This window comes from Notothenia rossii, assembly GCF_949606895.1.
Source record: "Notothenia rossii genome assembly, chromosome: 9".
Lineage (NCBI taxonomy): Eukaryota > Metazoa > Chordata > Actinopteri > Perciformes > Nototheniidae > Notothenia > Notothenia rossii.
This window is the reverse complement of record NC_136907.1, coordinates 51,461,825-51,486,467: the sequence shown is the minus strand read 5'-3', so window position 1 is coordinate 51,486,467 and position 24,643 is coordinate 51,461,825. Positions and strand designations below refer to the sequence as shown.

Here is a 24,643-nt window from a genome sequence, read left to right as displayed (position 1 = left end):
TCACTTACTCCATGACAGTTGATCCTAGTGTACAACTTGTGGTTAGACCTGCCCACCGCATTCCTATTGCAATGCAAGACAGAGTTAAAGCTGAACTTAACCGCATGCAAAACATAGGTGTCATTATACCAGTTACTGAGCCCACAGACTGGGTCTCATCTATGGTGGCAGCACACAAAAAATACAAGCAGGAAATAAGACTGTATCAATCCACAAGACCTCAACACAGCGCTGAAAAGACCACATCACCCTATGAGAACAGTAGAAGAAGTTGCAGCACAGATGTCAGGAGCAAAAGTGTTTTCTGTGCTAGATGCTAAAAGCTCCTTCTGGCAGATACGTCTCGACAAGAAATCCTCAATGTTTACAACCTTCAGTACTACATTTTGGCGGTACAGATTCCTACGGATGCCCTTCGGCATTAGCTCTGCTAGTGAGGTATTTCAACGCTCGATGGAACAGCTGTTTGCAGGTTACCCATGTTCTGTCCTCGTGGACGACATCATCATTGGTGGCAGCGGAGTTGCTGAGCATGATGCCAACCTCAAGAAGGTGCACGAGTGAGAGAAGTCAACCTAAAGCTGAATCCAGCCAAGTGCAAGTTTCGCCTGGATCATGTAGGATATGTAGGTCACATTTTCACAAGTGAAGGCCTAAAGGCAGACCCTTCTAAGACAGATGCAATCACTAACATGCCAGTCCCCACAGACGTTGTCTCACTACAGCGTTTCCTCGGTATGGTTAACTACCTCGGCAAGTTCATCCCGAACTTCAGCGACATCGCAGCACCACTGAGAAAACTCATCCACAAGGACACTGCATGGTATTGGTTCCAGCAGCATCAGGATGCATTTGACCTTCTTAGATCATGCTTATCAAGTCCACCTGTCCTGTCATACTATGATGTCAAAAGACCAGTCACGCTCACCTGTGATGCGTCATGCTACGGACTTGGAGCAGAGTGCATGCAAGATGGCAGGCCAGTAGCGTTTGCATCACGCACCCTCACTGACACAGAGACAAGGTATGCACAAATTGAAAAAGAACTGCTAGCTGTCGTGTTTGCCTGTACACAATTCAAAGACTATGTATATGGAAAGCCTGTAGTGGTGGAGACTGACCACCAACCTTTAGTGACTATCTTAAAGAAGCCCATCCACACAGCCCCTGCCCGTCTGCAGAGAATGTTGCTCCGGCTGCAGAGCTACGACATCAGTTTGGTGTACAAAAAGGGCAAGTATATGTATGTAGCAGACAGTCTTTCACGTGCCCCAACCACACAAACATTTCAAAGCCCTGCTGAAAATGATGCTTATGAAGTTATGTATGTGAGCCACATCTCCACAGCCCGCCTGGAAGAACTCAGAAAGCACACAACAGAGGACGAAGATCTGCAAGCCCTCGGTGCAGTCATAAATAGAGGATGGCCCATCCGACAGAATCAGCTCCAACCTTCTGTCTGTCTCTTCTTTCCCTACAGAGATGAAATGACAGTAGAAGAGGGAATTGTCATGAAAGGCCACAAAACTGTCATTCCTCAGTCCCTGCACAGAGAGTACATCAAAATAGTGCACAGAGGACACCCCGGCATTGAAGCAACCAAACGAAGAGCAAGAAGCATCATCTTTTGGCCAGAAATGTCTAGAGACATCACTGAGGAGTTGCTTTCATGTGCAGTGTGCAACAACACCAGATCCCATCAGCAAAAGGAGCCCCCCCAGCTTCATCCTGTGCCAGATCTCCCATGGTCCACAGTGGCAACAGACATCTTCGAGTGGCATGGAAAACGGTATCAGGTGCTGGTTGACTCATACTCTGGCTGGTTTGAAATCGACCTTCTCCGGGATGTGACCTCATCAACTGTGATAACTAAATTGAAGAGACATTTCTCTGTTTCCGGCACACCACACAGACTCATCTCTGATAATGCTGGACGTAAGTACGCAAGTCAGCATTTCAAGGACTTTGCAAAACAGTGGGACTTTGTTCACATCACCAGCAGTCCTGAATACCCACAGTCAAACGGACTAGCAGAGAGAGCAGTTCGCAGTGCAAAACAGCTGATGGAACGTTCACACAGAGATGGCACAGATGTCTTCCTCAACCTGGTAAATCTCAGAAACATTCCCCGTGATCTGACGTTAGGCTCTCCAGCTGAACGCCTGATGTCGCGACAAACACGTGCAGCCATCCCTGTGAGCATCAAACTGTTACAGCCAAACCCAAAAGATGCACAACTAATCAGAACACAACTCCTCAACAAGCGGCTCATCCTAAAGCGCCACTATGACATCTCAAGTTCTCCTCTGAAACCCCTGGCAGAGGGATAAGTGATCAGGATGCAGACCCAAAAAGGATACGATCGGCTTGTCGTTGTCAAGGAAGTGAGCGAAAAACCACGCTCTTACATAATCCAAGCCAACGGGACTTCATACAGACGGAATCGTCGTCACATCATTCCTGTTCCCGAGCCGTCGCCCCAGCAACAGCAGCCTCAAGATTTCGACCCTTAAAACACCGACCCCTCTATGATGGACTGTGCACCCCACACACCACAAACACCTGTGAGAAACAGCAGGCTGACACAGAACAGTTCCCCTTCACTACCAAGAAACACATCACATTTCCCTTGCAACAACAGTGACACACCATACATAACACGATCAGGCAAACCAAACCCTAAATATGTGCAGTAACATTGTTGGACAATCGTGTAAAAGTGATATGTTTAGTCATTTCCTTTTCCTGTTACCTGGTAAGGTATTTAGTAATGGTTTATTGTTTGAGTCACAAAATGCTAAAGGAATGTTCAATATCATCTGCCTTAAATGTTATTTACTTTCAGATAGAAAAATCAGCTAAAGAGAAGGGATGTCGATAATTCTCATATGATTAAGTTTGTCCTTTGCAGGCCACCGTAGCTGGTGCGCCACCTGGTGACTTGTTAAGGTAATAGGCATTCAGTTGTTAGTCGGCATGCAACGTACATGTTCACTGTACATGCTGTGGTCATAAATAAAGCCACCACTTGCCTATGCATTGTGTATTCCTTGTACATACACACATGCATGTATTAAGAAGTATCGACAACTTCTACAGTGGAAGACCGGAAGCTGTGTGGTTCATAAAAACATGTTCCTACTCAATATCAAGCCACAATTATTGCTTTTATTTTAAATCGTATAATTCCTGACTTTTGTTGCCGTCTGTGAGGAAAATAAATGGGGCTCAGAGCCTCAGAATACTGAAATCTGTATTTTTAAAAAGAATTTTCCTTCTAATTTGTTATTCTTTTCCAAATAACACACTGCTATTTACTCACCAATAACACACAATTATCCTTGCTTTTATTTTATTTTTTTAATTCCATAATCTCTGGCTTTTTTGGCATCCGTCAGGAACTGAATTTCACAATAAAAACTAGAGAATGCAATTCCTGAAGAAATTGCTAGTGGGAATGCTTTATGCTGAAAAGCTGACGCTAAACTGCTATGCTGGAATGTAATGTGTAAGAAGAAAGTGAAGAATTTAGATTGAAATTATACATGAACACATGGGGCTTGAATGTGTGCTGAGAGAAGAAAATAAAGTAAAAAGGCTTGGAAAAGCAGCAGAATATTTGAACTGCAAACTTCTGAACTAACTTGATGGTGAATGATCTGTCGCCATGGCAACGACATTTGACGACACCCCATAATACGCTTAGATGCGTTGATGGCTGTATCGTTACCAAACCTGTGAAGTTTTGGGCTGTTTGGAGTATTTTCACTGAAGTTTTTTGAAAATAGATGTCTTCACGGCTGGACTATTAGTAAACATGTGAAGTTTGAGCACTTTTTGAAAATGTTCATAGGAGTTATAGTGACATCATGTTTTATGGCAAGGGATGCGTTTCCATGGAAACGGCTTATGGTGAGATCTCAGATTTGGCGTAGAGCTGTTGAGGCATGGACCGGTGATATACAACTGAAGATTGGGGGACAATTGGACCGTGTCGATTGGACTTACAGCGACATCCTGTTTCATGGCGTGTTGTCTGTCGCCATGGCAACGACATTTGAAGAAATCTCAAAACGGTCCCGTAGATGTCTTCACGGCTGGACTGTTAGCACACATGTGAAGTGTTAGCACTTTTTGACAATTTTCATAGGAGTTAAAGGGACATCGTGTTTTATGGCGAGGGATGCGTTTCCATGGAAACGGCATATGGTGAGATTTCAGATTTGGCGTAGAGCTGTTGAGGTATGAACCGGTGATATACAAGTGAAGATTGGGGGACGATTGAACCGTGTCCACGATTCTCATGTTATGTCACGTTTTTAGTTTTGTATATCTAGGTTTGGGTTTATTTTGCTGTTCGGTTCTCCCTGTCTCCCTTGTGTATTGTCTGGTCCCTCTCTCTAGCCTCATCCCAATACCCCTCCTCGACTCCTCCTTTCCCTCACTCGCGTCCCTTCCTTGCAACTTAGCTCCGCCTCCATAAGATGCGAGCGAGAGACACGAGGAGGTGACGCGAGGACAGAGGAGTCCTCAGGTATTAATTGGGATGTCCTCGTTCACTCAAACGTCACTCTTAAACGACGTCTGTTAATGATGACATGTGCACAGCTGTATCCTCTCTCATCGGGCTTAACTGAATAACCCTTTAGAACCGGCCCATTTGTTATTAAATATTTATTTAAATGAATGAATCTTTCTCTTGTTAGTCAAGGAATTCAATGTATGATGGTTGGTCCTGCTTTTGTGTTCCGTTTTGATGTAAAATGTAGCCTACATTTAAATAAAAATATAATTATAGTAATGTGAAAGCCTTTTAGAAATGAATTTAACATAATAATTCCCACGGAGCTGTGAGCACTTATACATGTATGTGACGCTTTCCACTCATCTTCCAGTTGTCGGTTTTCCTCTGTTGAAATCGACCAGCTGTGAAGGTGGGGGCGGGACTTTTATACGCGAGTAGTGAAAACACTTCCGCGTAGTCTGCTCGTGTGTATCCTCCCTTTCGTCTCCTCCCGCACCCCTCCTCCCTCACCCCTCCTCGACTCCTCCGTGTGCATTTCAGCTATTGGGACGTCCTTCAAAATGGCGTGTCTTGATCGATTTCCGGGTCAAGTCCTGGAGGAGGGGAAGAGAGGAGTCGAGGAGGGGTATTGGGATGAGGCTTCTGTGTTTTTCCTCCCTGTCGTTAGTTTCCCTGGTGTGTCTAATTGTCTGATTGTGTTCACCTGTTGCCCTTGTGTTTCTCCTCCCCTGCCCGGCTGTTTCTCGTCTCGTGATTACCCCTCCCTGTATTTAGTCTTGTCTCTTCCTGTGTTCAGTGTTGGTTCCTTTTTTTGTTGGTGACTGAGTTCACCGGGGAGTGTTCTGTTTGTCCGAGTTTCGATTCAATCCTTGAAATAAAGGCATTATCAGTATTATGTGCATTTGGGTCCTGCTTACTTCACTCTACCGTAACAGTCACGTGGGTATATATTAATGCTGCGCATTATGGACACAAGCGATTTCCACCCATTTATTAATTATATGTTTTACATTTGATAACACCACTGTGTTTAATACTGGCAACTTCTAATTGTGGGAAAAACGAAAACATTCAGTAGAGACGTCCCATAGAACATGTTGCGAAACACAATAGGCAGCATGTGTAGTTCTGGGGGGGCGTTCGATTCCAGTTTTGGATAGTCTGGCGTGGTTTCGTTCCATTTCAAACAGCTGTTTGACGCTCGGCGTAAACTTGGCGCACTGCCACTCCAACATCCAAATCCCAGAGCTTGAAGATTAATCACGGGGACTGTAGTCCTAAACGATAGCTGGGGATTATGGGTAGTGTAGGGTCTTCGGCCATCCTAAACTCCTAGAGGCCTACGTCTGTTTCCGGTTATTTTTATTTTGAAATTCAGTTCCTTACGGATGCCAAAAAAGCCAGAGATTATGGAATCAAACCAATAAATAAAAACAAGGATAATTGTATGTTATTCGTGAGTAAATAACAGTGTGTTATTTTGAAAAGAATAACAAATTAGAAGGAAAAAAAGATTTAAAAAATATAGATTTCAGTATTCTGAGGCTCTGAGCCCCATTTATTTTCCTCACAGATGGCAACAAAAGTTCTAAATTATACGATTTAAAATAAAAGCAATAATTGTGGCTTGATATTGAGTAAGAACATGTTTTTATGAACCACACAGCTTCCGGACTTCCATGACCCAACCGGAGAAAAATACGTGTTGCAGGCACGAAACACATTACAAGTAGAAATACATTGCTTTTAAAATCGTTCTGTGTGACACGAAAAAAAGGGGATAATCGTGTTGGTGAACACGAATCAATAGATAACATTTTGTGACTATAACAAGAAATGCCTTGAGACTGGGTTCAACAGTTGTAGGTTTGGCAGCAAGATATAATGACCATTTATTCAAATGGATTCTGGTGGATTTGAGAAGGGCATATTAATTATGTTTTTTACATGAAAATTATAATAATTATCCAAATTCCTGTTGATTTTATTTAATATAAGTTCCCCTTAACACGGGTCGAATACAGTTTTTCTTTAGAAAAGGGACAAAAATTAAATTAACACCTTGTTGCATCGTTTCCATTAGTGCCTACTACAGACAGCAGGCAGATGTTAGTGGGACTTGTTTGTATTTTTATTCCAATAGAGCACCTGTTTTGCCTCTCCAACAACTTATTGTCAGAGAACAAAAAAGTTGGGCACATTTACAGGGGCTTTATGCTTCATTTTATATTACGCCATAGTGGACCATGTTATTGATGTGAGGAATTGTTGAGTTTTGTACTCAAAGACAGACGTGACATTCACTCTGACCCCCATGCTGCCAGGATAATCTGCCCTGTCAGCTTTCATAAAGAACCAAAGAACACCGAGAAGGGTCTTTTGACTAAAACTAAGCCTCTTACTTGAACTTTAAGTCTTGTACTCTTTTCATCTGCTCTTCCTCTCCAATTCCCCGTCTCTGTGCATCTGGCTCCTTATCTATTAATCTCTGCCTCCAACCTCTTGCACTCAAACCTGTCTGAGGCTTGTTTGAGGAGCAAGCTGATTTAGTTAAAATTCTTCTGCGTTACACTTTTCTTTTATTAGTTAAAATTCAGGAAGAACAGATGCTTACTGATGTTTTCCTTCCCTCGGTGCTCCTCTACAGCACACCTGTAATTATATGGAAATCACTTCCTCCCTGTCACTGTAACCTGTGTAGGAGCTATTGCTTCTCATTAACCTCTTTAACTGCAGTCGTCTGGCTGTCATGACAACTCTTGCACCACGAGTAGCATACATGACATCCCTGCTTTCATGTACTAAATTCTCAGTGAGTTGAAGACAGCGGGTATGAGATTATGCTGTTCAGTGGATCAAGTGTGTCCAATCCCCCGCCTGGAAAAGAGATCAAGAACAAAAAGAGATAGACAGTGTGTATATGTGTGTTTGTGTTTGTGTGTGTGTTTGTGTGTGTTTGCAGACACATTTTGTTTTGCTTAGGAGTGACATTTTGAGCTTTGGAGTTTTGGGGGGAGTGAGATCATTTTAGCCAGTCCTCGCTTCACCCAGTCCATTTGGTAGTTGAGGATAAGGATTTTGGATTAGGGATTAATTTTGAAGTTTTGGCAAGAATAAACTCAAATAAGTCACATTTAACACCTGCTCTTTGCGATAGTTTGCACACATAAGCAGATGTCCTCATCCCCTACTGGAGGTGTAGAGAGACTTCTTTATGTGTATCTGTCTGGTTATCTGTTTGATCAGCAAAGGTTTCATTTTTTTTAGTAATGGACCGCGAATCAAGGGGGAAAAATTACATTTAATTTCTCTGTGGTGTCCTTTTCATGTTGTTGCCAGACACTCACATTACAGTATGAGCCTTTTGGTGGCAAAAACATGCACATTTAGTTACAAACATTGACTATATGGAATTACTCTCAGCAATAACATTGCAGCCATTTTGCATCTTCAGTGTTCTCGCTCAATACTGAACCAATAAAAAAAAAGGTTTCCCCATTGGTCGCCAAGACACAATAGATTGGTGCAGTAATGTGAGTTAAATCCGGAAATTACTTTTACCATTGTACCACCTCCTGGCTCCCTTATCTCCAGTGTTGGGCAAGTTACTTTTAAAAAGTAACTAGGAATAGTTATAGTTACTGCTCTCAAAAAAACTAGTTACTTTATTAGTTACTAAATTATAAAAGTAACTAGTAACAAGTTACTTTACTTTAAAAATAATAACAATACAAATACAAGTGTTGTGTTGTTCTGTGGCACAGTAAGAGAAAAGACAACTCCCCATCATTGTAGCAAATTATCATTATGAAATGTAGTGGAACAATAAAACACAAAAGATATGTTTAGACATTGGTTGAGACGGTGGGGTCTTTGGCGACTAGTTTTATAGCCCCATGTACATTAGTTAGGTGCTTCAGGAGATTGGCATTGCTGTCGTTCGATGTGGACAATGCTTTCTGTCCTGCACACATATTACATTTTACCTTTATTTATTTTTTGCGTCCTTTATCCCCACAAATAGTGGTTATATTTCCAAGTTGCAAATGCGCTGCTGCTCTCGCTGATACTTGCATCTGCCATTGTGTGTGTGTGCTGGTGGTGAGCGTTTCCGTGTGTGTGTGTTTTAGCATTAGCAAGTGTTTGTGTGTGTATTTTCCCCATAAGGCAAGACCCGCCTAACTCTGTCTCTGATTGGCTTACCCTGAAATGCTACCCGTGTTAACCAATCATCAAACCCACTCTCTTCAGTCTGCGTACAAATGACACGACTTTACACATTGGAAAATGCGTGCAATAGATACGCTAAAGTCCGATTTTGCGTGCCTATCATACGCCAACTATTCCCATTGCCAACTATTCCCATTGAATTCTGAGTCCGAGTTTTGCATGCATATGAGACGCAAATGGATACGGTCGTGTCTGAGAAGACCGGAATCTGTGTGGTCCATAAAAACATGTTATTACTCAATATCAAGCCACGATTATTGATATTATTTGTAATCGTATAATGTCTGACTTTTTTTGCCGTCCGTGAGGAAAATAAATGGGGCTCAGAGCCTCAAAATACTGAAATCTGTATTGTTTTCTAATCTTTTTTTCCTTCGAATTTTTTATCCTTTTCTAAATAACACACTGTTATTTACTCAACAATAACACACTATTATCCTTGTTTTTATTTATTCGTTTAATTCTATAATATTGGGCTTTTTAGCCGTCCGTCAGGAACTGATTTTCAAAATAAAGTCACCGGAAACAGACGTAGGCCCGGTTCAAGCTGATGATTTGGATGTTGTAGCCGCAATGCACGCTGGGATATGTTGTTTCCCACATAGCACGTTTCTTTAAAGGTCCACTGGAAGCAGCGCAGTCCAATTTGAGAAGGCGATTCGCCATTAAAAGAAGAAGAAGAAGAAGAAGAGGAAGAAGAAGAAGAAGAGGAAGAAGAGGAAGACGAAGAAGAAGAAGACGACGACGACGACATTGAACCCTCCTTGACACGGAGTTCCTCGAGGTAAACCCGTTTTCTTTAATGTAATAAAGACATTTACAGTGTTTTTTAAAATGATTTCAGCTTTTGCATCACTTTACACAGCACCATGTGTCGACATACAAGCTTACGCGTGCGAATTATTTTCTAGTTAAACCCTTAACTGCTCAGTTAGCATCATTGAGTTAGCCTTAGCCAACGTCTGTCGTTTTACGGAGCTGTTGCAGTTTAAAATCAATCGATAGTAACATAGTTGATCATGTTATGACATGGTTCTTCAGTTTTTTTTTACTTAGCCTGTGACAGCACCACACACGAACAGACTGTTAGTGTTATTAAGTAATGGTAGCCGACTGAACCCGCTTTAAACGCATTTGTCAACCTGATTTAACCCTAAATGAGTGGCGATTTACTTCTTATAAATCATGTTTGGGGAAAAGACATGTTAATGAATACATCTGTAAGTCTTATATGTCACTTGGTATCCCTGTTTAAGGTGATTATCGTACATAATACTTTACTGAATCCAGATCAGTATTTCGGGTTTTTAAGCTTATATTCACTCTTCGAGCCAATCTGAGGTCTGCTCAGACATTTTATCCCATTGATATATAAACAGACATTACTAGCCGATACACGATCCGGTCCACATAAACTGTGAGTTTAGGAGTAGGCCTATATGGATATGTAATTTATAATTTAAATCATATGTACATGTCGTGCTTTTAACCTAAACGAATAGTGTATAGATAGATACTTTATTCATCCCAAATTGGGAAATTATTTCGTTGCAGCCCAGTGTTATTGGACATTACAAATTAATTAAAAAAATGTAGGAGGAATATAAAATACAAAATACAATACAAATAATTAGCATAAACATCAAATATATTCATATCAACAGTAGCTCGAAAGAGTATCTGAATAATAGAAATATAAAAAAATGTGTATTACTCTATAATAAAAATCGAAAAGAAAATTATGAATAAAACTGAATATATGAATATTTACTTCAGGAACATAAGAGCAATTTAATATTAAGTACTAGTTTGACTACAGTAAAGTCTCTATCTCAAAAAACATGCATTATATCACGCAATAACAGATACATTTTATGAACAAACATGATTTGAGGTTTATGATGATAGCTAATAGAAAACATCTTATCATGCCAAAAAAAGATTACACAATAGTACTGACTATTGCCAGAAATTGAAAGTTATTTATGATATTACACTGGAATTTGTGAATTTTAAAGTGCTACTAATTGAACTTTGATATCACACTTAATATTATTTTGAGGTTGAATTCAATCAACATCATTTGGATTATATCATTTGACTTTAGTAATCATACATGGTTATATGGAAGAATTTTAGTTTTGTGTCATGCCAATAACTATATGTGATACATGTGATGTTTTTGTTTTGTTCATAATGTAGCAACGATGCCAGCTGGATCCACAAAAAGACAGTGCCCCCATTGTTTGGAAAAATCAAACTGCGCAAATCGTAGATGCACAAAGGTAAATATAACTATATATATATATATATATATATATATAGTTATACTAAAGTATTCATAATACAGTCTATTATACTGTCTCTCGGACAAAGCCATTTTCATACATAAATGGCAGTTAGTTTTGCCTATAAATATCTCATTGTTTTCTGCAAAACCCAATACAATAAAAGTGGCGAACAAAGTGGTGACTTTTTTCTAACAAAAGCCGGAAAGAGTTTTGTCACTCCACGAGGTGCATCACAGTATAGGTGTTTTTTAGAACATTACATTTACTGCATGTGCCTGTTTCATTGAAAAGTTTGACTGTTGGTTCTTTTAAATAACAATGTTTTGATTTAAAAAATGAATAATATTTTATTATGTTTATATATGAGGCCATATAATGGACATTCATAGTGTCAATTAAAATATGAATTGCTACAAATAGTTAGATAAAGTGAATGTGGCCCCTCTGTATACTGTTAATTAGATATCCTAACCTGCTGAATAAATGATCCGGTACATTTACTCGGTAGCATATTTTGTCAATCTGTACAATCAGTTGAATTTAATTGATTTTCTGATTCATTTTTTTGGGAAGTATTATATTATAATCTATATGGTTAAAATAAATAAATAAGCAATACTTTGTTTCCCAACTGTTTATAACTGTCTTTCTATCAGAAAAAGTAAGTATGTCCTTCCTACTCCCTCTTTCCCTCTCACTTCCTCAGTGTGGGAAAATGTTGGAGCTGAAATCAAGGCATACGGCTCGTATGAAGGATCTCCGGCAGAAAGCAAAAGACTGGGCCCAAAATGTACACCGGTTGAGAAATCAATCGAAGATATTCGATAATTCTGCCCTAGTGGTAATAAACATTTTATTTTATTTTGGTCAGCCATTGAAGGTTACTGTCCCACAACATTAGAGAAATATTAATTGAATCTATATTGTACAGGGAAGGAACAACTTTTGAAATGTCATTCAATTACGTGTCAAGATTTCATTAACCCAAATGCATTTGCAATATTTCAATAATTAGTTAGTATAAATATAAAAAACGATACATTGACTTTAGCCCTGTCAACATTGTTTGCCATTCATCCCCACCCCCCAAAGCAATTTTAGACTAAATGTTCTGACTCACCAACCGACATCAAAGAACTAGTAGCGACGTATGGTATCCTCACGTTGCCTACGTTTAAGCCAGAAGGTCAAACACCACACAGATTAAAACCTACTGCCAACTCTCACTTACACTCTGCACCTGCATAAGAGGATTTTACTCTCCATAACAGCAGTAGGCAGAAGTATGTCTTCCTCATTTCAAAAGGGACAACAAAATACATAAGGCTCTAGAAATAAAGGCAATGTTTGTGATACACTCTTTAAAACATTTTCACAACACTCTCCACTCAGCTTCATGTTGGGAATATCTGATTAATAGAACGACCAGATGAGATAACAAATTAAAAGACTTTGTGTGAGCCTTTGGACTGTAGTAGTTAGTTTTCCTCAAGTCCGTTTTTCTTCTTGTGCACAGATTTCCTTAAACTAGCTTATTTTGCAGACGGCTCTGCTGCCAATTCAACATGTTGAATCATCAGCAAAGGTTGTTGGGAATGGCAAAAAATGCCAATGATGCGGGACACACCACAAAAACATGGCCGACGGCCAATGCCGTGTGATTAAGAGGTTTCTCCTTTGGTTCACTTGTAATGTGGTAGAGTGAATATAACTTCATGGCAGATGCTAATGAATGGCAAAACAGAACAGGAACACAATTGTCTCTTTAGAAAAAAGTAGTGGTGTTGCTCTGATGGTTCTCTGATTAAGACACACTATAGAGAGTGGACTACCAACTCTCCTTTTTTAAAGTCTTGCCTTTTTAACACTGCCTGGAAAATCTATCTCTGTCTGTATCTATTTGTGTGATGTTTGTCTATATGTTTTTCTTTGTTTTTAAGGTCGAAAAACTGAAGGCCCTTGGGTACTTTCCTCTCCTCTTCTGGGGGAAGTACCACAATAAAAATAAGAAGTGGACGGCCCAGCTCCAGTGCCCCTTCGAGCTGCCACTGGTAGCCCATGCGGTCCTGGAAAAAATGGTTTGCCTTTTCAAAGGCTTTTTAGAAGCTAGTTCACAGCACATTCATGATTCTTTATTAAGTTTAATCCTGTATTGTGTACCTATCCAGATGGATCAGATATAAATGTCAGTCAGATAATATTTTAAACTGCCTAAATTGCTTTTGGGCAATTCATTTATTCCTTTTTCTTTGTTAAACTTTAATATATTTTTGTTAATCATATTTTCAACCCTGCACTACATCTTTAATGTCTTGTTTGTCTGCTTTGTTTAACTTCAAAGCATGGGATCCTGAGACAGAGGGTCTAGGGCAGCATGAAAGGACTGGAGAAGAAGATGACCAGACAGAACAGGGGGAGGGAGGTGAAATGGATTAGACTGAGGGAACTACTGAGATGCAGGAGATGGAGACAGAAGGGGACATAGAGACACAGACAGACAGATTAGCGAGTGAAGGACTGGAGAGAGGAGAGCTGGAGGGACAGAAAGACTCAGAGGAAGAGTTTGGACCGGTGGTGGCAGGAGAGATGGAGGCAGGCAAGGAGAAAGAACAGGTGGTGGAAGTGGAGAAAGAAGAGTTTGAGGCAGAGAAAAAAGCAATCGATAGGTAGGTATCAATATAGAATATATGATGTAGAACAATGAGGGAAATCTTGACTCTATACAATATGAGATACAGAACGGTTAAAAAAAAGTGCCAGTGTAAAAAAAAAAGTAGCACCACCAACTGGCCTCTAAGCCAGAAGATTTTTCACTCTTTGCTTTTCCAACTTTTTCTTAAAATGTAAGTGTTCTCGCAAGTACTTCCCTGGTTTGCAAAGCACACACCACATGACTATTGCAATTAACACTTGTTTTTTGTTTCTCTTTATAGAAAGAGAGCTGTTAAAATATCAGCAAAAAAGAAGCGAGGCAAGAAAAAACAAAACAAGGAGAAAGGTATGAAAAACAATACAGGCATTACAGATCTGTAATAAAAAAATATACTACTTTTGACATAATAGTAGTTCTTTTGATTCCTAAAAAAAGGTTTGTGGCACATGGAGATAATCTGTGGTTCACTATGTGGTCATTTGTGGTACCCAAGAGGTGCATTATGTCATATAAAGTATGGGAAAATTATGACATGCACTTGTTTGAGGCCTTACAAATGGTGTTTTTCAATTTGAAAACCCAACTTAGAAGTTTGCAAGACCATACATGATATCAAGTTTTGGATTTATGGACAATTTAATTTCACATTTCTTTACAGTGTGTGAATATCACAGCAAACTGGACGCGTTTCCAGTGCAATCTGTGTCAAAGACACGTGAAAGTAAGGTTAGTAGCTATATTGTTTGCATGAAGTACACAACAGGTATGGACCTTCAACACAACAAACATAATAGTTTTCAAATTGTTGAATTTTGTCAGAAATTCAACAATTACATGTTGAGCTGTTCTCTGGGAGGTCTTACATTAATCCAAACATTTACCATTTTAAAATCCTGGGGGATGAAATGCAATGAAGTATTGAATTATAAATTAAAATAGTTAATATTTAGTTTTTGTCCTCTCTTCTCTTTCAAAAGGCTGTAAAGAAGTGCTGGTCCATTGGCTGCCCTGCATGGTAAGTTCAGATTTCTTGTTTAACTCAATTGTCAATAAATTGACAGTTCGGCCTAATTAATAATGGAATGTAACGGGTACACCTGTATGTTTGTATACCTTATGTATGCCATGTGATCTTTGTAGTGTATCTGTGACTCTGGTTGTTCTATATGTATACCTGTGTTTATGTGTATTCTCTCGACTGCCCAAGGCAAATCTCTCCCAAGGGAGACAATAAATTTCTATCTATCTATTTAAGAAGTCAGTTTTGCCATGAATTGTGAGTTATTTAAGTTTATGTAATAAGCACCTGCACCATTTTAAGTTCAGAAATCCGAGAAATCAGGGTTGCTTTGTAATTATAGACTGAGAGAACTTAAAGAGGACATAGTCTGTTAATTTCCAGGTTCATTAGTATTACGTTTTTCCTGCTTAAATGTTCAAAAAGCTCTTTATTGTTCTCATACTGCCTGTGCTGCTGCACCTCTTTTCACCCTCTGTCTGAAACCAGAGCCAACCGCTTGGATACTTCCCGCCCCTTAGTCTATTACGTTTAATGTAGGAATTAGTTTCAGTCAGGTGTGTTGGAGAGAAACTCTGGGGGAACTTTTTCTATTAAGCTTTTGCAGTCCCTTTACATTCACAATTACGTAATCAACACACTACTGGAAATGGAAAACCCCAAAAAGCACTATTGGGCCCTTTTTAATATGTGGCATTGGTGATAGCCTAAAGAGAGATGTATCTTTGTCAATACCTAAATGTACTGTTAAGTGTGTTTTTACTAATAATAGTTACGAAGACTTAAATGACATGCTAAATTGTGACCAGCTTGAATGTCAACAATGTCTGATATGCAGTTATGGTCATCATTATTGTTGAAGGAATCAGGTGAACTGCTTATCATAGAATTAAAATAATGCAGTATGGTTTGGGGTAAATAACGTTTAAAACACTGCTGTCCCACAGACATTTAAAAAAAAAACACGCTGAATACGTTTCTGTGGTTGGAAGCTTAGCAGCATAAGGATCACCCTCAGTTTCCTTGGAAAGTCAGAACAAGAGTAGGCACTAAAGGCCCGACCGACAGGCCTAGCATCCAGGATTTGAAAACAGATGTGTATGGCCCTTCTTAGGGTTGAGAAGAAATTTGAAAGGATTTTGTATACTCAACATATTTCAGAAATTGAAAAAATATATCTAACTGTTTTTTTTTTGCCTTGTTTTTCTTTCAGCAAAAAGACCTGGCCACCATCCTGGGAACCGCACATGAACATAAACATGACAGTGTCCTAAATGTTCTTTGTTGTGTTGTAAATTATGAAGTTCTGTTGACGAACTAGTTCATTTAAAAAATCTCATAAATAAATCATAGATAAATATATTTGAAATCAAAATAAAAGTATTAGTTTATAAACATCTGTTTCATCATTTGCAGTAAGGCACTCACCATATTGTTCAATACAGTCGTGATTGATACAAGTTATGATTGATACAACTAGTAAATCTGTCAGATTTGACCCGAAGACAACAACCCAACTTTGTAGGCTGTTTTTTTTCCTCAATGCTATTGATATCAATTAAGAAATTAACTTATAGGGACAACCATAGCTGGTCAGGGTCAGGAACTTTCCAAAAACGACAGATCTTATAGGATAAAGTTTATTGCTCACCTCTGTCCGGCAGAAGCCTCTTTCAGGTGTAGATTCTGAGACCATTTGGGACTCCATCCTCAAGTATTTTGAATAATTGATTGTTTGATGGTAGGAGATCTTTAAGGTATAAAAACATGTTATGCCTTCAGATGTGGGCTTTATACCTTTTTTAACTACAAAATACACAAAAATATACACTAAGGGTCAGGATTAGATAACACTGCTGTATTCAACCCGGTATCAGGGCAAGACGTGAACATGTGACGATTTACCATGCTGGGAGACGTGAAGATGTCTCGATTTCGTCCATTCAAACGTGACAGTTACACGGTATTGTGAACATGGAGAACCAGTGGAGAAATACCCGGAAGTGCCAAGCAAATAAAATAATACTTTATTCCGAGTGTGCTTGCTTTTCTCTTTGGAAGTCATCACTGTTGGGGAAATATTTTCCAAGGTCCATAACTTTGACCCAGTTTATCAGTTCAAACTGTCCTGACTGAGCACACGCACATGTAACCTTGGCTGCTGTGCTCTCAGTGTTCTGTCTCCCTGTTCCTGCCTGTTGGATCAGCTGATAGAGGAGTTATGATTATATCTTGTTACGCACAATGTTGATTATTCTCTCTGAACTAGCTAAATACATGGGTCGAGGGTAAAGTTCTTCAGAATTGACGTGGCAACTCTACCATGAAGTCAGAACCTCTGTCTGCTGTGACATGTGATGTGAATTCTCCGGACGATACTCCTAAATAAACCATCAGTGTTTGACATCAAAGCTCCTGCTCTCCTCATGTCTCTCTTGAGTCCTGACTCTCCATTACTACAGAGGTTTCCATTAAAATCACATAAATACATTGTAATACACGGTTCGGCTGCATTAAATATTACACATCTGCCATAGTTCTTTATTTATAGAGCCCTGACGAGAAGACTTCTGGACAAACTGAATAACTGCCGCCGAAACTGAATACGTGACGTGGATCATAAATATATCAACAATTAAACAACATCTTACATTTTTTTTCACAAAATACGTCTCCTTGCAATATAAATACTAATTCGGCTGAATTTTATATTTGATATATATTTGGTAGATAGGCTTTATTTACCCCATAATGGTGCACAGCTAGATAGATAGAAAAGGACACTTAGTGGTTAAAGCACGCTATTGAATATTTTAGGGGGAAAGTAGAAATGATAGAAATATAGAAAGAATAGAAAAAATCAAGAAGATGCTGTAAGATGTCCCGTACACTACCAGTGCTCTTTGGAAGAACTGTTGTCCCTCTCCCGATCCTCAACATAGGTTCTAGTTAGTTATGAATTATGTTACACATCCAATATCAATCTCTGTTATAAATGAATGTACCCTCAGTTCAAGCTAATTATTTGATGTGTGAAGACAACTCTATAATGTAATAACATATCAAGTGGGTATCAGTAAATATTTACAGACATCAGTTATGTACAAAATCAAGTTTATTACTATTTTGGTAAGATAAAAGAGCATATGTAGCAAAACACAGGTTACAATATATGATAATGCACATGACAAAGTAAAGAAAAGAGGTGCTGCAGCACAGGAATATGAGAAAAAAAGTAATTTTTCAACATTAAAGCATGGAAACATGTCACAGTAGAAGCACCCATTTCAAACTCAAATAAGCTTAATATGTCCGCTTTAATGTAAAAACTGCACACTTAATCAAATCCAGACGGAAACATCTACATGTTAGCTCGCTGTGTTAGCGTGCTAGTGTTGTGCCTGTTAGCTAGCTAAACACCACGGGTTAGTTGTTAGACTGCTTTGTGTTTGGTGTCACTTTACTACCTTTTTATTCACTTAAAACAGTCAGCTAGCTTAAATCTGATTATTAAGTCAGAATGGCTGAAGGGAGCTGTGAAAATGAAGAACAGTAAAGGCAGATATATGGACACAATATGAACCTGAAAATAAGCATAATATGTCCGCTTTAACTATAGAACTGCATAAGGGCACCAAGTAACTTTCCACAAGTCAAGTCCCTTCTTCTGCGTCATCTTCATCATCTGAGCTGTTGTCACTTTGCCAGTCTTTTTCTTCTTCCATGTACTCGTCCTCCTCCTCCACCAGCCTAGGACTGGGTTCCAGAATTCCTCTGTAGGCGCCTGCTACTGTCTGCTGTTTGAGTCTGAGGTCATGCAGATTTCTCCTTAGAAGACACATAAGGCCCTTGTACCCCTCCTCTGTGATTCCATTCGGATAGCCTACAAGTTATATAGCAAACATATAAATTGTGAAAATTATTCAGAGAAAACGTATTTAGGTCAAGAAAGACTAGAATGCAGTCAGACTCAAATAAAAACAAACAGATGGATAAAATCTTCTTTAAAGTGTGTTTGCCTTTGCTGGTTTGAAAAACATTGGCTTATGTATTTTAAGTGAATAAATCCATGTGGTTCACTTACTTCCTGTCTGTGTGATCAATGAAACTGGGGCCATCAGTGTTTGGACCTTTGATACAGAGTCCTTGAGGTACTGACAGTGCTGCATCATCTCCTTCACAAGGATCTGCTTTTCTTCTGTCAGTCGTGACAGAAGCATTTTTTTTTTTCAAACAGCCCCTTCTTAGTGAGAATGTCCACACCGTCTGAGAATGAATATAAACATTTCACATTAATGAACACATTTTATTCCTACAGTTTTGTAGATTAGAAGTAAAATCTTTATACTGTTGGGTTCCTGCCAAGGCCAGATCATGCTCTCTGCAGATTTGGTTGAGAGTTTTTCCTCAACCGAGTTGGTGTCAATAGGGTCACCATCAGGTTGCTGGTTGTACTTGTGGATGTCCTCTAGCAACCTTTTCTTTTCTTGGGCAACCTTTTGGACGATTTTTTGACGCCTTTTGTTACGATCTGTAATGAGAGTAACACATAGATTACAAAAGAGCTGACGGGATTTAATCAACACAACCAATACATTTCCCAAAATGCTTACCATTTTGTCTGTAAAGGTAGTGCTTTTTCTGACAAATGCTCACAAAGAGTGCTTCTATTGAGATCTGCAAACAACCAGCATCTGCAGGACTGGCTGATGCACTTCCTAAATGAATAAGATAAAAAGAAGAAAACAAGTTTCAAACACAATCAAGGTCTGTTATTTGCACATCGCACACTAACAGGCACACTAACAGGCACATTAACAGGCACATTAACAGGCACATGTTCTTACCTTTACTGGCCCACTGTTTGACATCATCAACCCACAGTTCTAGCATGTCATCAGAGCAATTCAACTGGTCCTGCAATTTTTAGTGAGTACAAAGCAGATTGAAGGTAAGGCTTCAGATTATCTACAAATATTTTAATTGAAAATGATCAAGACAACTACCAACCTTTGAGAAGAAATCCATGCCTACACACAGCAATTTCAACACCTTCTTCATCCAACTTGTTGGCTCGCTTAGAGGTCTCCCTTGCTGCTGTCCAGTGAGATTCCCCACACATTGCTTTTCCTGCAGTCTACCAAAGTAAATCGTTTTTAGAGAATCATTATCAGAAGTTATTTCAAAACACTGGATAGTGGGACCAACTGACGGTATTATCAAACATGCAAACTATTACTCACAAGTGTTTTGTGCTCGACTGCCAGATACACCTGGATATGCAACTCCCTGGATAATAACAAACCTGTTTTTGGATAATTGGAAGGCTCCAAATGTGTAATATATTCTGGATTAGAAAGTAGCTCTTTTTTCAATCCAGTTTTACAGCAATAATGTTTGTGACAGTTTGACCGCATTGCTAACCTCATCACCCTGTCTTCTGGTCTCAACACTTCTATCCCATCTCCAAAAAAATATGAAGGCAACTGTGTTACTACTATTTTAACTTATATTAGTTATTAAGAAAGGTGAGATACATTTTGCTCTGCTTAATTTAAAACTCACACTTTTGACAGCCCCTCGAACATCCTCCACAAAAGTGGAAACCTCAGTCTTGGGCTAAAAACACTCCGTCAAAGAAGCCTGGCTCTTCACTCCTATAAGAAAAGGAATTATAGATAACCACTCTAGTTACAAATTGAACATAGGAATAATAATAATAATTATATTTAAAGCACATCTTTCAAAACAAGGTTATAAAGTCTAACAGAAATATTTTAGATTCAACAGCTGTAGTTTTAACAGCTATATAACAGGAAAGAACTATAGCTACTAATTGCTCCTGTGGGGATTGTCCACTGTACTGAATGTATGTAAGTCGCTTTGGATAAAAGCTAGCAAATGACATGTAATGTAGAAATAAATAAAAACAGCAATCCCAATGTCAAATTAAAATACAAGGACTAAGGACAATTGCTGTGTCAATGTAAAAAACGTACTGGTTTGTTTTCTGGAACCTGTAAAGTTTCCTATTGCCATCTACTGAAACAGCCACCATTTCAGGGCTACAGGCTGGACAGACAAACGGCTCTTTACCCAGAAGTTTATTCTCTTCAAATGTGCAGTACACATACTGCAGAAAGCTTCTCTGAAAAGCATCTGCATTCACCTTGCCAGTCTGAAATAAAAATACATTATATATGTTATTATATTTTGTATCATATCTCGCTCATCCATATTTGGCCATAAATATATTTATTATGATAATACATGTATTTGTCTTTCAGCTTCACATTTGTACTTACTCTTCCAAACTGCTTTGTTCTCTGGTCCAACATTGCCGTAAAGGCTTGTCTAGACATTCCTGGAGCTGCCGTCTTCATAGCCTCAAAGGAATGGAACAGATCTTGGTGGAACAGGGTCTGTGCTTGCATGGTAGCTGGCCAATATCCACTCCTAACCAAGTCATTGAATTCTGGAGCCCATTTCTTAGTGCAATGTTTGCATGTTAGCTCTGGAACATTAAGATCGTAACGGCCTAAGAACACATAAAGAAAAAAACAATAACAATGAATTAGAGTAATGTATTAGTTAAAAAATACTTTTAAAAAAACAACTTCACCAAAACCTACCATTTATGCACACCAATATGATAGGTCTACCAACAGAGACTGCAACATCGAAAACTTCACAAGAACATATCCTTGAAGGAAAGGATGTTGGAAGCAAACGGTCTGCAAGGTCAAAGTACAATCAGGATGAGATTTAACAATGTTGTAAGCAAGCACTATGATAACAGAATGCAATTTGAGATTAAAATGAGTTTTTTTGTGAGGGGGAAAAAAGGCTGATCAATTAAAAAAAATGGGACACTAACCTTGTTTAGAAATGATGTGTTTGCCATCCTGGAGTTTCACAGACTCTGTTGGAGGAATGTACTTGTAAAATCCATTACAGGTGGTTTGCCTACTGTGCAGAGTGTGTTTTGTATGAACCAAGATATCACACTCTGCACAAAACCACTCTGATGGCATACATTCCTCACAACGGATGACAGCTTCTTCCAGGAGACAGTGATTGCAGGTCATCTTGACGATATTCTTAGTTATTAATAAGTTGTCAACGTTCTGTGGCCTCGCCTGTTGCCAACACTATTGAAACTCTTTTTGCCTTTGAGTCCAAGATGACAATGGTGGCACATCGCCAACATCTTGCTCCTTAATGGTCTCAGAGTCCCGTAGAAGGTCTTCTAGTCTCTGCATATTAAAATCTTTAAATACATAAATATAAATACATACAATGAGGAAAACATTTCATATGAAACATACCTTATCTAGAAAAAGTCTTCAAAAGTAGCTTTTTTCTTACCAGGATCTTGTTAGCTTAGACATGGTGTTGTTATGGTGGAACTACTGCATGGAGGAGTACCATCTGTTTGGGGGGGAAATTATTCAAACCCATTAAACTGATTATTTTAGCTAATTGACAGATTTAAAGAAATGTTACAAAAACACCAACCTTCAGCAAACATGAAAAATATCAAAGCTCAATGTATTTTTTTTGCATTATCATGTCATTTACATCCGCTTATTGGTTTTAGTCCTTAGTCCTCTGACAAAATCGATGTGCAAATATATAGAAATATGAAGTATCAACAGCATTATTAAACCAGTGGCTACTTTAAATCACATATACTGACTTTGACTAAATTCATAAAATGTAGACTAACCATTAGAAGAACTTTTTTTCCTTCGTTTGCTGCTGGCCACACGTTGCCCATCTTGGTCTCTATTCCACCAGGTCACTTTTGGACGTGGTTCGTCTTCTTTTTGCGTCTTCTTTTGCGTCTCCTTGTTGAGTCTCCTTGTTGAGTTTCCTTGTTGAGTTTCTTTATGGACATGGAATTTAATGAAACACAGAGGGAGAAAAAATGGGCATTAACTAACTGGATTTAAATAATGACACTTTGGGTATAAAAAAAACAAGAAACTTGCCTGTGTGTCCTCAACATATGCATCCCCAAGCAGAAGAAGAGCTTCTAGTTTGTTGGTTTTTTCAGTTTCTTTCGACATTGTGCTGAAACAAAAAAAGAAGGTGTTAGTTAGATCATAGATGTAGCTGTAATTTAAACTAGCCTAATATTAAGTGAATTAAAGTTTAGACCAACATCAGCATTATGAGGGAAAGGTATAATTAAAAGGTTTTGGTATAGGGCATCGATGTTATTCTATTATCAATGGAGGAACAAGAGTATGTAGATCTCCTTTGAAACCCCACCCCTGGTTTTAACAATAATTCAGTTATTATGAATTCCTAATGTATAACTTATCATCTTCAGATGCATGTTTTTTGGTAACCTGTACCTGCTAATGCGTTTTTACTTTTGGTTAATGCACATAATATACTGGATCATTTATCGGCTAGCGGCTAGTAATGTCTGTTTAAATATCAACGGGACAAATATCTGAGCAGATCTCGGATCGGCTCGAAGAGTGAATTTAAGCTTTAAAACTCAAAATACTGTCAAAAAACTGAAGAAGCCCCATTATATTTACAACATGATCACCTATGTTACTATCGATTGATTTTAAACTGCAACAGCTCCGTAAAACGACAGACGTTAGCTAAGGCTAGCTCAATGATGCTAACTGAGCAGTTCACGGTTTAACTAGCAAATAATTCGCACGCGTAAGCTTGTATGTCGACACATGGTGCTGTGTAAAGTGATGCAAAAGCTGAAATCATTTAAAAAAACATTGTAAATGTCTTTATTACATTACAGAAAACGGGTTTACCTCGAGGAACTTCGTGTCAAGGAGGGTTCAATGTCTTCTTCTTCTTCTTCTTCTTCTTCTTCTTCTTTTAATGGAGAATCGCCTTCTCGAATTGGACTGCGCTGCGTCCAGTGGACCTTTAACGAAACGTGGTATGTGGGAAACACCATATCCCAGCGTGCATTGCGGCTACAACATGTTTCCGGTGACTTTATTTTGAAAATCAGTTCCTGACGGACGGCTAAAAAGCCCAATATTATAGAATTAAACGAATAAATAGAAACAAGGATAATAGTGTGTTATTGTTGAGTAAATAACAGTGTGTTATTTAGAAAAGGATAACAAATTCGAAGGAAAAAAAAGATTAAAAACAATACAGATTTCACTATTTTGAGGCTCTGAGCCCCATTTATTTCCTCACGGACGGCAAAAAAAGTCAGACATTATACGATTACAAATAAAATCAATAATCGTGGCTTGATATTGAGTAATAACATGTTTTTATGGACCACACAGCTTCCGGTCTTCTCAGACACGACCGTATCCATGCGTCTCATATGCACGCAAAACTCGGACTCAGAACTCAATGTGAATAGTTGGCGTATGATAGGCACGCAAAATCGGACTTTAGCGTATCTATTGCACGCATTTTCCAATGTGTAAAGTCGTGTCATTTGTACGCAGACTGAAGAGAGTGGGTTGAATCATCACTCCTCTCTGGTTACTTTCACTTTTCCATGGTGCTGTGAGAGGACATCGCTTTATCGCCTGTAAGTTACATCCGCAGGGAGATTCGGTTCAGTTCCATCACATAATGTAACGCAGTAACGCGCCCATTTAAATCACAGTAACTATAACGGCGTTACTTAAAGGGAATAGGTAACTAGTAACGCTATTAGTTATCGCAAAAACTAGTTGTGTTACAGTAACAACACTGCTTGTCTCCAACTTGACGTTTTAACAAATAGTTAATATAATAGTTTTTGGTTGGTTAATACAGGCTTACGAGATTTTTGCACTATTGTCTAGTATTTATGTTGTAGACTTTACAACATAAATTACATCTGTAAACACCAATGGTGTTGGTTTGAGAAATGGGGGGGACACAAAACAGGGGGTCCTCCGCAATGAAACATTTTCTCGATTTAATTC

The 24,643-nt window shown here is 38.8% G+C and overlaps 2 protein-coding genes across 24 annotated transcripts; one reads left to right on the top strand and one right to left on the bottom strand.

Moving 5' to 3' along the window:
• Positions 1-9,182: 9,182 nt before the first annotated feature.
• On the top strand, positions 9,183-16,112 carry LOC307017855 (uncharacterized protein). 7 transcript variants are annotated; one of them, XM_079647722.1, is made up of 9 exons: positions 9,186-9,539; positions 10,958-11,040; positions 11,753-11,887; positions 12,987-13,124; positions 13,388-13,712; positions 13,980-14,044; positions 14,358-14,420; positions 14,677-14,714; positions 15,931-16,112. In XM_079647722.1, the coding sequence occupies exons 5-9, from the start codon at positions 13,501-13,503 to the stop codon at positions 16,036-16,038; spliced, it is 486 nt and encodes a 161-aa protein (XP_079503848.1). In that variant the 5' UTR covers positions 9,186-9,539; positions 10,958-11,040; positions 11,753-11,887; positions 12,987-13,124; positions 13,388-13,500; the 3' UTR covers positions 16,039-16,112. The 7 variants fall into 7 exon arrangements, 4 of the variants coding, with proteins under 4 accessions (XP_079503849.1, XP_079503848.1, XP_079503851.1 ...); XM_079647724.1 differs by having other exon boundaries at positions 9,192-9,539; positions 14,358-14,425; XM_079647723.1 differs by lacking the exon at positions 10,958-11,040 and having other exon boundaries at positions 9,183-9,539.
• Positions 16,113-18,015: 1,903 nt separating this feature from the next.
• Positions 18,016-23,787, bottom strand: LOC307019268 (uncharacterized protein). 17 transcript variants are annotated; one of them, XM_079650021.1, is made up of 16 exons: positions 23,513-23,787; positions 22,712-22,793; positions 22,447-22,605; positions 22,086-22,148; positions 21,595-21,987; positions 21,350-21,451; positions 21,023-21,255; positions 20,717-20,895; positions 20,283-20,374; positions 20,142-20,172; positions 19,961-20,006; positions 19,728-19,854; positions 19,565-19,634; positions 19,331-19,435; positions 18,802-19,248; positions 18,016-18,600 (listed from the first exon to the last, which is right to left on the bottom strand). In XM_079650021.1, exons 5-9 carry the CDS (start codon positions 21,803-21,805, stop codon positions 20,326-20,328), a joined length of 774 nt encoding a protein of 257 aa, XP_079506147.1. In that variant the 5' UTR covers positions 21,806-21,987; positions 22,086-22,148; positions 22,447-22,605; positions 22,712-22,793; positions 23,513-23,787; the 3' UTR covers positions 18,016-18,600; positions 18,802-19,248; positions 19,331-19,435; positions 19,565-19,634; positions 19,728-19,854; positions 19,961-20,006; positions 20,142-20,172; positions 20,283-20,325. The 17 variants fall into 17 exon arrangements, with proteins under 17 accessions (XP_079506147.1, XP_079506136.1, XP_079506141.1 ...); XM_079650010.1 differs by having other exon boundaries at positions 20,814-20,895; positions 23,513-23,776; XM_079650015.1 differs by lacking the exon at positions 20,142-20,172 and having other exon boundaries at positions 18,802-18,983; positions 19,066-19,248; positions 23,513-23,664.
• Positions 23,788-24,643: the final 856 nt, after the last annotated feature.

Bases quoted from the DNA above. Each gene is read 5' to 3' on its own strand.
- LOC307017855 (XM_079647723.1), top strand. From the start codon at position 13,501: ATGCAGGAGATGGAGACAGAAGGGGACATAGAGACACAGACAGACAGA. The intron at 14,045-14,357 runs GTATGAAAAACA...ATTTCTTTACAG, and splicing joins AAAACAAAACAAGGAGAAAG to TGTGTGAATATCACAGCAAA. The intron at 14,715-15,930 runs GTAAGTTCAGAT...TTTTTCTTTCAG, and splicing joins TCCATTGGCTGCCCTGCATG to CAAAAAGACCTGGCCACCAT.
- LOC307019268 (XM_079650018.1), bottom strand. From the start codon at position 21,805: ATGACCTGCAATCACTGTCTCCTGGAAGAAGCTGTCATCCGTTGTGAG. The intron at 21,256-21,349 runs GTAGGTTTTGGT...ATGTGTTCTTAG, and splicing joins CATATTGGTGTGCATAAATG to GCCGTTACGATCTTAATGTT. The intron at 20,375-20,716 runs GTACGTTTTTTA...CTTTTCTTATAG, and splicing joins AGGTTCCAGAAAACAAACCA to GAGTGAAGAGCCAGGCTTCT.